This window comes from Suricata suricatta, chromosome 1, assembly GCF_006229205.1.
Source record: "Suricata suricatta isolate VVHF042 chromosome 1, meerkat_22Aug2017_6uvM2_HiC, whole genome shotgun sequence".
In the NCBI taxonomy this organism is placed as follows: domain Eukaryota; kingdom Metazoa; phylum Chordata; class Mammalia; order Carnivora; family Herpestidae; genus Suricata; species Suricata suricatta.
The window spans coordinates 151,851,570-151,863,924 of record NC_043700.1 but is presented as its reverse complement, the minus strand read 5'-3'; the positions used below and the strand labels follow the sequence as shown (position 1 = coordinate 151,863,924).

The 12,355-nt window shown below is 37.4% G+C and overlaps 1 protein-coding gene across 3 annotated transcripts in view; it reads right to left on the bottom strand.

The window, feature by feature from the left end:
• CLOCK (clock circadian regulator) overlaps window positions 1-12,355 on the bottom strand; it is a 135,151-nt gene that overhangs the window by 38,804 nt on the left and 83,992 nt on the right. For all 3 annotated transcript variants that reach the window (XM_029945680.1, XM_029945679.1, XM_029945681.1), the window contains 3 exons: window positions 6,267-6,387; window positions 2,347-2,460; window positions 2,089-2,207 (listed from right to left, as the gene is read on the bottom strand). In XM_029945680.1, the coding sequence (XP_029801540.1) occupies window positions 2,089-2,207; window positions 2,347-2,460; window positions 6,267-6,387 (354 nt within the window). The remainder of the gene's footprint in view (window positions 1-2,088; window positions 2,208-2,346; window positions 2,461-6,266; window positions 6,388-12,355) is intronic.

Genomic DNA, 12,355 nt, shown 5'->3' with positions numbered 1-12,355 from the left:
CTCCTGAAATCAATATTGCACTGTATGGTTAACTAAGAAGATTTAAATAAAAATTTGAATAAAAGAAGTCATTATTAGATAATTTTCCCCTAAACAATTTTTTTAAAGTTTATTTATTTTGAGAGAGCGAGCAAGCAGGGAAGGGGCAGACAGCAAGAGAGAGAATCCCAAGCAGGCTCCATACTATCAGCATGGAGCCCAATGCGGGGCTCGATCCCATGAACTGTTGATGATCTCAAGAGTTGGACGCTTAAACCAACTGAGCCACCCAGGCCCCTCTCCCTGAACAATGTTTTAATCACCTTTTAATTTTCTGGTATTAAAGGATGTGGCAATAAACAGACACAGTATTTCTGGGGGAGTATTTCTCACTCGGTATGTATTTACTCACATGCCTATAAACCCTCATTCTAAATTCAGATCTCTCTTTTGTACTATAGTTTTGTATTTCTAACTGTCTGGATGTCCCCACGCATCTCATTATGTCCTAAAATGAACTAACTGCCTTATTCCTCATCTCATACAATTCTGCATCTCAACACTGGAGACATACCTGTGTTGTGCCATCAGTCTAGAAATCTGATAGTCACAACACTCTCATTTTCACCTTTTTCTATCTAAGTGGTTGTCACTAAATCCTTTCAATTTCACCTTCTAAGTTAAAAAAAATCTGTTTGATCTCATCCATCCTCAGGGTCTTATGACTCTAGACTTGCCATCACTGGCTCACATTATAGCCATAGCTTCTCTCCACACCAGTCTCCCTATTCTGTAACTCATCCTCTATTCTGGCCACAAATACTTTCTAATACTCAAGTATGATTATGACTTCTGTGCTTAAAAAACATAATTTCTCATTCTGTTATGATAAACTCTTTAGCACGGAGAAACAATGAAGACATACATTTCATTTCTGGACTCTGCTTACTTTTCTAAACTCATCTCCCATCATCCCTACCCCCTCCATCCTCACACTCAGCAATGCATTCCAAACTCCTTTGTGCCCTTGAATGACCTTCTGTATCACAATGTAGTGAATTATGAGCTTGGGCTTTGAGAGAATGGGAATTAGAATCTACCATGTAACAGCTACAACTCTGAGCAAGTAACTTAACTTCCCTAAGCCTCAGCTTTCTTATATGTAAAATGAGGACCATACCAGCATCAATCTTCAGTTGTTTTAAGAATTAAATGAGGTAATATGTGTAAAATATGCAGCATCTACCAACACTTAACAATTGTTAGCCACTGCTATTATTTCCTAAAACCAAAATAAGCAGAGGAAGACTGGATTAAGACCCTCTAACTGCTTTTTCAGGATTCTTTCCTAGAATATGATACCTTCCTAAATTTAGAGTCTTAGTCTGGCTTATTTTGAGTCACTTTCTTAGTGGTTGAACTCTTTCATTTTCCCACTTCTCTACCTAATCGTCACTCTTGGGCCCAGGAAATAAAATAAATTATTTAACTGAATTTTAAAATTAAAAAAGTAAATTATATGCAGTAAAAAGCCACTTGTATATTTCAAAAGAAAATTTCAAAAGCAATCTTTAAAAATTACCTAGATTTTGGCCTTTCTCCTTTAATGCAGACTGTGAACTAAACAAAAAATAGCCTAAAATTTTGCACAAAAGCAGGGCAGTGGTGATACATAACCACTGGTTAACTGCAAAGGATATATATTTTATTTATTAAAAAAAAATTTTTAATGTCTTTATTTTATTTTGAGAGACAGAGCAGAGAGCAAATGGGGGAGGGACAGAGAGAGAGGGAGATACAGAATCTGAGCAGCACAGAGCCCGACATGGGGCTCGAACCAATGGACTGTGAGATCATGACCTGAGCCGAGGTGAGATGCTTAACCAACTGAGCCACCCAGGTGCCCCAAGGATATATATTTTAAAATTAGTTATAATTTAATGAGTGGCTTGATAACTCATTTGTTTCAAAATTATCAAGATCATGTACATTTAATGACTCATGATCATTACTACTTCAGTGTTTGAAAGAAGTCAGTTATTCTTGAAACAAAAAACTGCATGAATTTTCATAATATGAAGTGAAATCTTTGGAAAATAAGAAACATACCTTGATGAACTGAGGTGTAGCTAATCTGACAGTAGCTACAAAACAAACTCTATCATCATAAGGAGGCCTGTGTGTGCGTTGTATAGTTCCTTCAAAACCATTGTGTGCTGACGTGGATACTACAACAATAAGGAAATACAGATCATCAGTTACTCCAGTAAAACCTAATTTTTATTGATGTTCAAACATCTATGTCCTTAAGAGATTAAAAGAAATGCCAAGTTAAAATACACTTATAAGAGAAGCATTTTAACTCACCACTGTTTAAAGATTTGAAATTTCCTATAAACTTCACATATTCATAGGTAGACGGTTCCTTTGGGTCTATTGTTCCTCGAAGCATATGACAACAGAATTCTAACTGATTTTTTGCTGAAATGAGAAAAAAAAATGTGATATATTTGTGACTTATCTTAAAGAATGATATATGATAAAAGTTGTGTAAGTTTACAACCATTATTTTCTTCAGCAGAGACTCTTAAATTGAGTCCATAAAAGTGGAGTATCTTTAGGAGAGGATCTCACCTTGTTCTTAATAGGGAAAAGAGATCTTCAGATATAAGCAATTCTGTTTCCCCACTTTTATCTTTCCTTCTTTCCTGTTCTCCACTCTAATATTAAACAAAGGTTTTGTTTCTCATCATAAAGCTAATGCTTCTCAGGCGCCTGGGTGGCTCAGTCAGCTAAGCCTCTGACTTCAGCTCAGGTCATGATCTCATGATTCGTGAGTTCAAGCCCCACGTCGGGCTCTGTGCAGACAGCTCAGAACTTGGAGCCTGCTTCAGATTCTGTCTCTGTCTCCCTCTGCCCCTCCTTTGCTCATGCTCTGTCTCAAAAAAATAAAATGTTAAGAAGAAAAAAATTTTTAAATAAAGCTACGGCTTCTATGTCTGCCTTGAGCAGTCTTCTCTGGCTTCACTAGAACCAGAGCCACAGCACTGTCATTTTTTCTTTAGCATCCATATATTCTCTTCACTGGGTCCTTACTTTGTACTTTTAAATCTGTTTAAGTCTTTCTATCTTAAGCCACAGGTTTTTCACGCTATTTTTTTTAGTATCATGACCTTCCTTTTATTATGTGCTCTAGTTTCCATATATTCACTTTCCTTAACCTCATGAAATGTGGCTTTAGTTAGTCCTTCACACCTCTACAGAAACTGCTCTTCTGAAGATCATCAACATTTGTATGGTTAACTTCAATGATCTTTCCTCATTTTTTCTACCTCTTTTAAAACTCACATGCCTTCATCTCCATCACATGAATCTTCCCCTTCCTACCTTATCGATGATTTCTAACCCATATATCAATCTATCTTCAAACTATGGACACTGACAAAAGTTCTCTTTATCTTCTATCCCTTATAAACTTATTGGCACTGATAAATTTATTTACTCCTAAATCTCTCTCCCTAATTCTCACACTTTATGTAAGGCCAAATCTCACATCACTATTTGCTTTAGGACATTCCTACTTGATTATCCCACCAAATAACTTAAACACAAAATATCTGAAAGTTAATTTATCTTTCTTCTAAGTCAGCTATTCTTCACTTCTGTCCTGTATGTTGCCACCCCAGTTAGAAACACTATCAGTTTGGTCTCTTCTCTACCTATCACAAGCCTCCAAACTAATCTGTCACAGGACCAGCTATTTATTTCACCAATGAAGCACCCATTAGTCATTTTTTCCAACTGAGCATCTGGTACCACTAATTTAGTAGAAATATGACCCTGCATCTAGGCACCTGCGAAAACAATATTCTTTATGCTACCAAACTCTTGCTGTTTGAATTCAATCTTGCCTACTACACATACATTAGTATTATTTTCATCATTATTATTTCAGCACTCAAGGACCTGTAACACCTCCTTTCACTCATAGCATCAAACTCATACTTTTCTGTTATTACCATGAATGGCTTTTTATCAAACTCATCAGATTCAAAATCTAACTACTTTCTTCCTAAAACCTTCCCACTGATGATCCCAAGCCACCTGGCCACCTGTGCCTAAAACCTAACACCTAATGCCTATTGAGTTTATCTACTCAACACTTGCACACAGTCTTTCCTTTTCTGCCTTACTTCTTTTGTTATCCTTACTTGCAGTCTGGTCCTTTCAAAATTTTCCATCTGAGATATATTTTTTCAGACTTTTTTTTTTTTCAAATCCCTTTCCCTGACTCCTCACCATGCAAAAAGTTCAAATCAAACTCCTTAGGATGATATATTATGCCCTACTTTCTTCTCTGAAGGAAATCACACCACTTGTACTATCCTACCTTCATTATGGCCCAAATGACCTACTTGAAGAATCCTAAATTTTCTACGCAATTTCCTCTGTTTTATATCATATTAGTGCTTTAGCATGAAACACTGTTTTTCTGTAGAGTGAATTTTTTATTTTTGAATATCAGCTACTTAACTAGGGGTCAGGAAGTCATTTAAGTAAGGCTCTTCTCTACCAAAAACTATTCTTGTCGACCTCACCTCTGATCTTGGAAGCAGAAGCCTAAGAACTGTCTTTCTGCCAGAGGCTTGCATTCAGTTCTGCAGCCAATTATGCACTTAGGAAGGTCTCTAAAGTGGATCCTTTCTCCTATTGCTATTGTCCACCTACTGCTACATCCCAGGGTTCCAACTTTCTTCTCTTCTTGCTCTATATATTTACCTCAAACAATGTCAAGCACTATCTATAGACATGTAAGCAGCCTCCATATCCAGCCCAGGTCTCTCTCCTGAGAGTCTATCGGTCAGTATTGTAAGAGCTTGATTTTTAAGCAATTATAGACTTCAAATGGATTCTCCTTGTCTCTAATTCTTCACAACTCCTTCCAACAGGCTATCCATTCTCAACAATGATAGGCACTCATATATACTTACACATATATTTACATGTGTGTACCTCTACTCTTAGACCGTAGTATGCTACAGAATTGTAGGATTGAAAAAAACTTTAAAGGCGCCTGGGTGGCTCAGTTGGTTGAGTATCTGAGTCGATTTCAGCTCAGGGCATGATCTCATGGTTCGTGAGCTCAAGCCCCATGGTGAGCTCTACACTGAGAGCTTGGAACCTGCTAAGGATTCTCTCTCCCCCTCTCTCTCTGTCCCTCTCCTGCTCATGTACAAGCTCACTCTCTCTCTCAAAATAAACACATTTAAAACACACACACACAAAATACACAGAACCTTTAAAATGATTAATGAGTATTACCAGAAAAGTAAAACAAAAAAACACTTTTTTCAAAATGTTTATTTTTGAGAGAGAGAGAAAGAGAGAGTGAGCACGCGTGCACGCAAACGGGAGGGGAAGAGAGAGGGAGACACAGAATCTGAAGCAGGCTCAAGGCTCTCTCTGAGCCGTCACCACAGAGCCTGACATGGGGCTCAAACCCATGCATGAACTGTGAGATCATGACCTGAGCCGAAGTTGGATGCTTAACCAACTGAGCCACTGAGGCATCCCAAGAAAAATTAGGATTTTTAAATCATGAAAAAAGTGATTAATTATGAATACAGCATTACAACAATTTCAGATTATACAAGAGGTAATTTATTGAAGAAAATGATATTCTGGTCATATTAATTTGTCGGGTGAATTTAAGAGAAATGTCTGATTATACCATAGTATTTTGTACTTCTTAAAGGCGATGACTATTTTCCACTATTCTTGGCACTTTTATGACATAGCTCAAGTGCCAAGCACATTAAATATATCCAATAAATAAAAATTTCATTCTTTACTTAAAGCAATTTCCTTTACTTAATAATTTTTTGAAATACATAAGTAATTTTCCCCCAGTTTCAGTGTTCAATTGGTGAGTGATGGTGAAAATGAGAATGTTTTAATTTTCTTTCATTAAATACAAAAATATTTTTTAAAACAATACACTGCCAAGTTCCATTTGTGTGTACACTACATTTTTACAGAAAAACTACTATAACAAAAAAGATGGGATTTCAATGTACTCTGAAACAGAGTTAAGACTTCTAACATGGTCATAATTCCATACACATACACACACACACACACACATATACATAAAGGATCTAACAGGACATATGGAATGATGCTATGTGTTCATTGGCTCGACATGTCTATGTTTGTGACATACTTACAAAAGTAAAGGAAAATGCAACCAAATACATTTAACTTTTTGCTTAAAAGCTACTACTTACATTTTAAATATTCAGGGGTTAATGAATCACTTTCCAGCAGATGAGTAGAGAGTATTTTATAAACCTCTGAATGTTCCCCCTCTGGGATAAAATTAAATATACTTTGATCCACAAGATCAGACTGAAAAAGAAATTAAAATAATTTTAGTGATTCAAGATACATTTATTTTAAAAATATATCCTTATTCTTGGTGTGCCTGGGTGGCTTAGTCAGTTGAGTGTCCAACTCTCGGTTTTGGCTCAGGTCATGATCCCAAGGTTGTGGGATCAAGCCCTGTATCAGGCTCTGTGCTGAGTGTGCAGCCTGCTTGGGATTCTTTCCCTTTCCCCCCCCCTCTTTCCCTCTCTCTCCCTGCCTCTGCCCCTCCCCCACATTTGTGCTCTCTCTCTCTCTCTGAAATAAAACATTAAAAATAAAAAGCATATCCTCATTCTTAAAACACCACATGAGTATATGGCTTTCTTTCAATTATCCATAAAAACTGACAAATGTCAAGTTATAGAGCACCACTCAAAAAAAACAAGAGAATGTGGAAGGTTAACATGACCTCCATGTCTCTGATACTAATGTCATCAGCTCTATAATCAATATGACTTTCAAAGTCTGATAAATTATTTGCAATGGTGAGAGCCCTCAAAATTGAACACTTAAAATATAACAGGACTAGGAAAGTTTATTAGAAAAAGCTTTGGCTACAAGATACAGCTTGGCTACAAGGTATAGTCTTACCATATATCCAAACCTCTGGTAAATTACGGTGTGTATACACTACAACAAGGGACCACAGCACAGCTACTGGCTACTTGAAGAGATTTGATTTTGGTATAATTTCAAGTATTCAGTGTGTCCTTATTTCATTTTTTCCAGCCATCTAGCCTATATCCCACTGTCAAAAAGTCTTTTTATTTTTTTGAGAGAGGGAGAGTACAAGCAGGGGAGGAGCAAGGAGAGAGGGACACAGAATCCCAAGCAGGCTTCTTGCTGTCAGTGCAGAGCCCAATGTACCATGAGGGGTTCGAATGCACAAACTGTGAGATCCTGACCTGAGCCCAAACCAAGAGTTGGAGGCTTCACGGACTAAGTTACCCAGGCGCCCCCAAAGCCTTGCTTTTAGAAAACAACAAAGTAGTATGTTAAGCATACATCTGGCTTTAACTGTGATGTGTAACCAACAGTAACGTCACAAACATCAGGTTGCCATGATGTGCCATGGCTTTGGAATAAAAAATGATTAAGATAGTTCCAATCCGTAAGAATCACTGACAAGGCGCCTGGGTGGCTCAGTCAGTTAAGTGTTGGGCTTCGCCTCAGGTCATGATCTCACGGTTTGTGGGTTTGAGCCCTGGGTCGGGCTCTGTGCTGACAGCTCGGAGCCTGGAGCCTGCTTCAGATTCTGTGTCTCCTTCTCTCTCTGACTCTCCCCTGTACACACTGTCTCTCTCTGTTTCTCAAAAATAAATACAAAATGTTAAAAAAAAAAAAAAAAAAGATTCACTGACAAGGGTACCTGGATGGCTGAGCCAGTTAAGTGTCCAATTTGGTTTCAGCTCAGGTCATGAGCTCGTAGTTTCATGAGATCAAACCCGGTGTTGGGCTCTGGGCTGACAAGCAGAGCCTGCTTGGGGTTCTCTCCCTCTCTGGCCCTCCCCCACTTGTGCACTCTCTCACACATGCGCTTTCTCTCTTTCCCTGTCTCCGTCTCTCAGAATAAAAATTAAAAAAAAAAACAAAAACAAAAAACCCACTGACAACAAAACTGCAGTGACTTCACATTTTCGACCAAATCTATTCCATTCTATTTGGGTTTTTCTACATTTTCAAACTGCTCCATGGAATCCTAGGGAAAATGAAATAGTGTCTCAGGACCAGTGGAGGAAGGGGTAAAGGGCAAGGAAGTGAGATGGAGTTGTGAAGGCAAGGCTAAGGCTCTTTCCCCTGCACTCAACCAAAGCACTTCTACTTTTATTTGGTTTCAGTTTTAAACACTGTAAAGATTTTGTTAAAAACAAAAACAAAACCCCTGAAACAACAGCAGCAGCCATGGGGGATAACAGGAGGTAAGAAAGGTGTGTTTCACTACTCTCCATACAAGCCATACATACATTCACATTATTTCTTGTCTTTTCTCTAGCCCTCAACATCCACCCCATGAAGTGGAATATCCTTCTTCCCTCTTGCCATATATTTGTACCCTCTACCCTTCAAAGATCAGTTCAAATGATTTCCTTCAAAAGAGCATTCTTTTTAAAAATTTTTTTTTCTAAATGTTTACTTAATTTTGAGAGAGAGAGACAGACAGACAGAGCATGAACAGGGGAGAGGCAGAGAGAGAGGGAAACAGAGAATCTGAAGCAGGCTCCAGGCTGTGAGCTGTCAGCACAGAGCCTGACATGGGGCTCGAACTCAGACTGTGAGATCATGACCTGAGCCAAAGTTGGTTGCTTAACTGAGCCACCAGGTGCCCCAAAAGAGCATTCTCTTAACACCATAATCAACAGTAAAAAATACCAAAATTCTTTTAGTATTTGTTACTCATGTTATTCATTTTCTAAAAAACTATTATATACATTTTAATTGTTTTTTTTTTGTTACAAGTTTTTATTTGAATTCTAGTTCGTTTCATATAGTGTAATGATGGTTTCAGAGAGGGCCCTATTCTCCTGCACCATCATCTCCCTATCTTCAAATCAAGGCATATTAGAACTGTGCTCTGCATATAACAATAATTAGTACAGTAAAATATGTTGGGTTAAGGAGTTATTTGATAAAGGTTTTAAGGGTAACCACATCAGAAGCGTATCTTTATTTTAATATGAGATTTTTCTGAAAGTCTGAACAGAAGGAATGAACTAAAACTTCATGCATGAGTAGCAAGGTTAGAAAACTGCTTTTTATTGACAAAGTATCAATAATATTATTATTGACACTAATATAAGAAATACTCTCATCAGAAAAATAAGACACCAATTTAAAAAACTAAAACTTTAATTTTGGAAATGATTATAGATTTCTACTATTATTTATTCCTACCTACAATTTTTTCTACTATTTCAGGAAATTATGTTTTGAGCCATGTTACTCTTGCTTTTCTATCTGTAAAATTACAAGGTGTTTCATATTCATACAGAAATTATGAAATGACTAGTATACAGTGGCATGATCACAGAAATGCTTCCCCTAATACTTGATAACCTGAAGTGTCAGAGTTAACAGGCAGCTAATTCACTAATTAATATGTCAAACTTTCCATAAGCCACACACTTAAAAATTTCTAAATGAGGCTGATCACACTTGATGTTGGCAAACCATCTACTCAGTTCCCAAACACAATCCAAAGGAAAGAAAATAAAATGACAGCTATCTGGATCTTTTTCTCTCTCTCAATCATTTTTTATGGAGAAGAAATGTAAATCCTGCTGATTGTCATATGACATAAATCAAAAGCCAGCCTGCCTGGCTGCCTGCCTCCCTTCTTAAACTTGAAGTCTGCACCACTTAACCCTTCTTCTCTTTCATCCATTTCTCCCCCCTCATCTCCTCTGGCAAGCACTAGGTTTGTTCTCTGTACTTAAGAGTCTACGTGGCTTTTCTGCTCATTTCTTTCATTTTTTAGATTCCACATATAAGTGAAATCATTTAATATTTGTCTCTGTCTGACTTACTATCACTTGGCACCCTCTAGGTCCATCCATGTTCCTGGCAAGATTCCATTCATTCTTCTTTATGGTTGAGTAGTATTCCACTGCACATATAAACCACCTCTTTCTCCATTCACCTACTCATGAACACTTGGGCTGCTTCCATATTTTGGCTATTATAAATGAGGCTGCAATGAACACAGGGGCACATATAACTTTCTGAATTAGCATCTGTGTTTTCTTCGGGTAAATACCCAATAGCAGAATTACTGGATCATATGGGCCCTTCTGTTTTTTTCTATATTAGGTCAATGTGACCATTTAGTGGAAACTATTCACTATTACCAATTGCGTTTTCTCTCAGGTGAACAACCAACAGTTAAATAACTGATGTGGAGAACAGTAGCTTAAAAGAGACTAAAAGCTCCTCTGAAAAAAATGTCAAATATATGTTGGATACTATAATGCAGTTCCTTATGTATACGCATAAGGAACAAAAATTCTAACTATTCAAAAATTCTAAATTTATTTCTGCACACTATATTCATATGAGACAAATTCTGTACTGACTTTTTTTTTAAGTAGGCTTCACATCCAGCACAGAACCCAACATGGGGCTTGAATTCACAACCCTGAAATCAAGACCTGAACTGAGATTGATTCAGATGTTTAACTGAATCAGGCAGCCAGGAGCCCCTGACTTTCTTAAAACACACTTTTGTTTCTATTTTCAAACTAACAAGTTAAGGAGAGTAGAAAAGGAAAGGAAAAGTATCTTTTTTTTTTTTTTTTTTTTGAGAGACAGAGAGAGACAGTGTGAGCAGGGGAGGGTCGGAGAAAGAGGGAGACACAGAATACAAAACAGGCTCCAGGCTCTGAGCTAGCTGTCAGCACAGAGCTTGATGCGGGGTGCCTGAGTGGCTCAGTCGGTTAAGCAGCTGGCTTCGGCTCAGGTCATGATTTCACGGTTCGAGGAAAAGTATCTTAAGAGCAGCACTTTTAGTCTTGGGCTCTCTTACACTGTAACACAGCTAATCATCCTCCCTCCACTAAGAAATTACAAGTTTAATACATTCTCTCCTAGGAACACATTTAAGCAAGTGTGAGGGAATAGATCTTAACTTGTAAAGTTTTACTCATTTTAAGTTCCCAGTAAAGAGACCAACTTTTTGTGTTGGCACTTCACTAAATTCTTGCACAATTAAGTCCAATTTCTCCAGGTACATGTTTGCTAATAACATAAAGCTAGGCTGGGCTAAGTAGATCTAAAATCCCTTCTGACACTGAGTTTATATGACCCTACCATTTTGTCAAAGAACGTCAGACCAAGAGGAAAAAAGAAAATCAATAAAGTTCCTTTTCCTGATTATTAGAAACAAACAGGTTAATATGTGCCTAATCTCCTAAGTATGAAGTGAAAAAGCTAAGAAAAATATTTTTTGTAGGACCTAGAGTATGTTATTAAATCTTATAGTCAGAATTAAAATTAAAATGAAAAAAGTTTAAGTTATATTGACCACTGATTAAGATGGCAAATTATAATTTCTCAGCAGAAGTAAATTATAAACACTTTGCTTAACTTGGGATTTGCTAAAGTTTCTTTCCTTCCAGGCAACCTTTTAGGCAGAAAAGGCTTGCGTATTAAAACACAAAGAAATTTTTTAGGTAATTTCTTACAGTTATGTTTTAATGACAACCCAAAATAGAAAAGCACATGTTGTTTATTCTTACTATGTTCAATCCTAAACAAGTATTATTTATTTCATTTTCTCAAAAGACACTTGCGTTTGGGGTGCCTGGGTGGCTCAGACGGTTTAAGCACTGACTCTCGATTTCAGTTCAGAGTTAAAGCCTCATGTCGGGCTCTAACGTGTCAGCATAGAGCCTACTTGGGATGCTCTCCCTCTCTCTCTGCCCTTCCCCCACTAGCACACACTCACTTGCACACCCATTCTCTCAAAATAAACTTAAAAAATTTTAAAGACACTTGTGTTTTTGTTTTCAAACCACTAAATAACATATAATTCAGCAACATTAGTGATGTGAGGCAAAGTATCCACAGTAACCGGTGAACAGCAAAGAGCTGCTTTAATAAAGGATATTATTAACTCAGAATGGAATGAAATACGTCTGTCTACTGGAGTCGTTATAGCAATCTCCCCTGCCCAAAAGTTCACCTGCCAGTCTACAAGCTTTACCTAACACAATTAGGAAGATCCAGGAGATGTTAGTAACAGAGGAAACTGGGTATAGGGCATGAGGGAACTCCCTGTACTACCTTTTTGATTTTTCTGTAAATCTAAAAACAGTCCTAAAATTAAAAGTTAAAAAAAAATCCAGGAGGGAACGGGAAAGTCAAGATGGTTTTCACTGAGGAGGGAAATGTTAATGATCAAACACTTAGAAACAAGTAAATCTCAACTAGACCTGCTGTAGATATGCTATTTCAA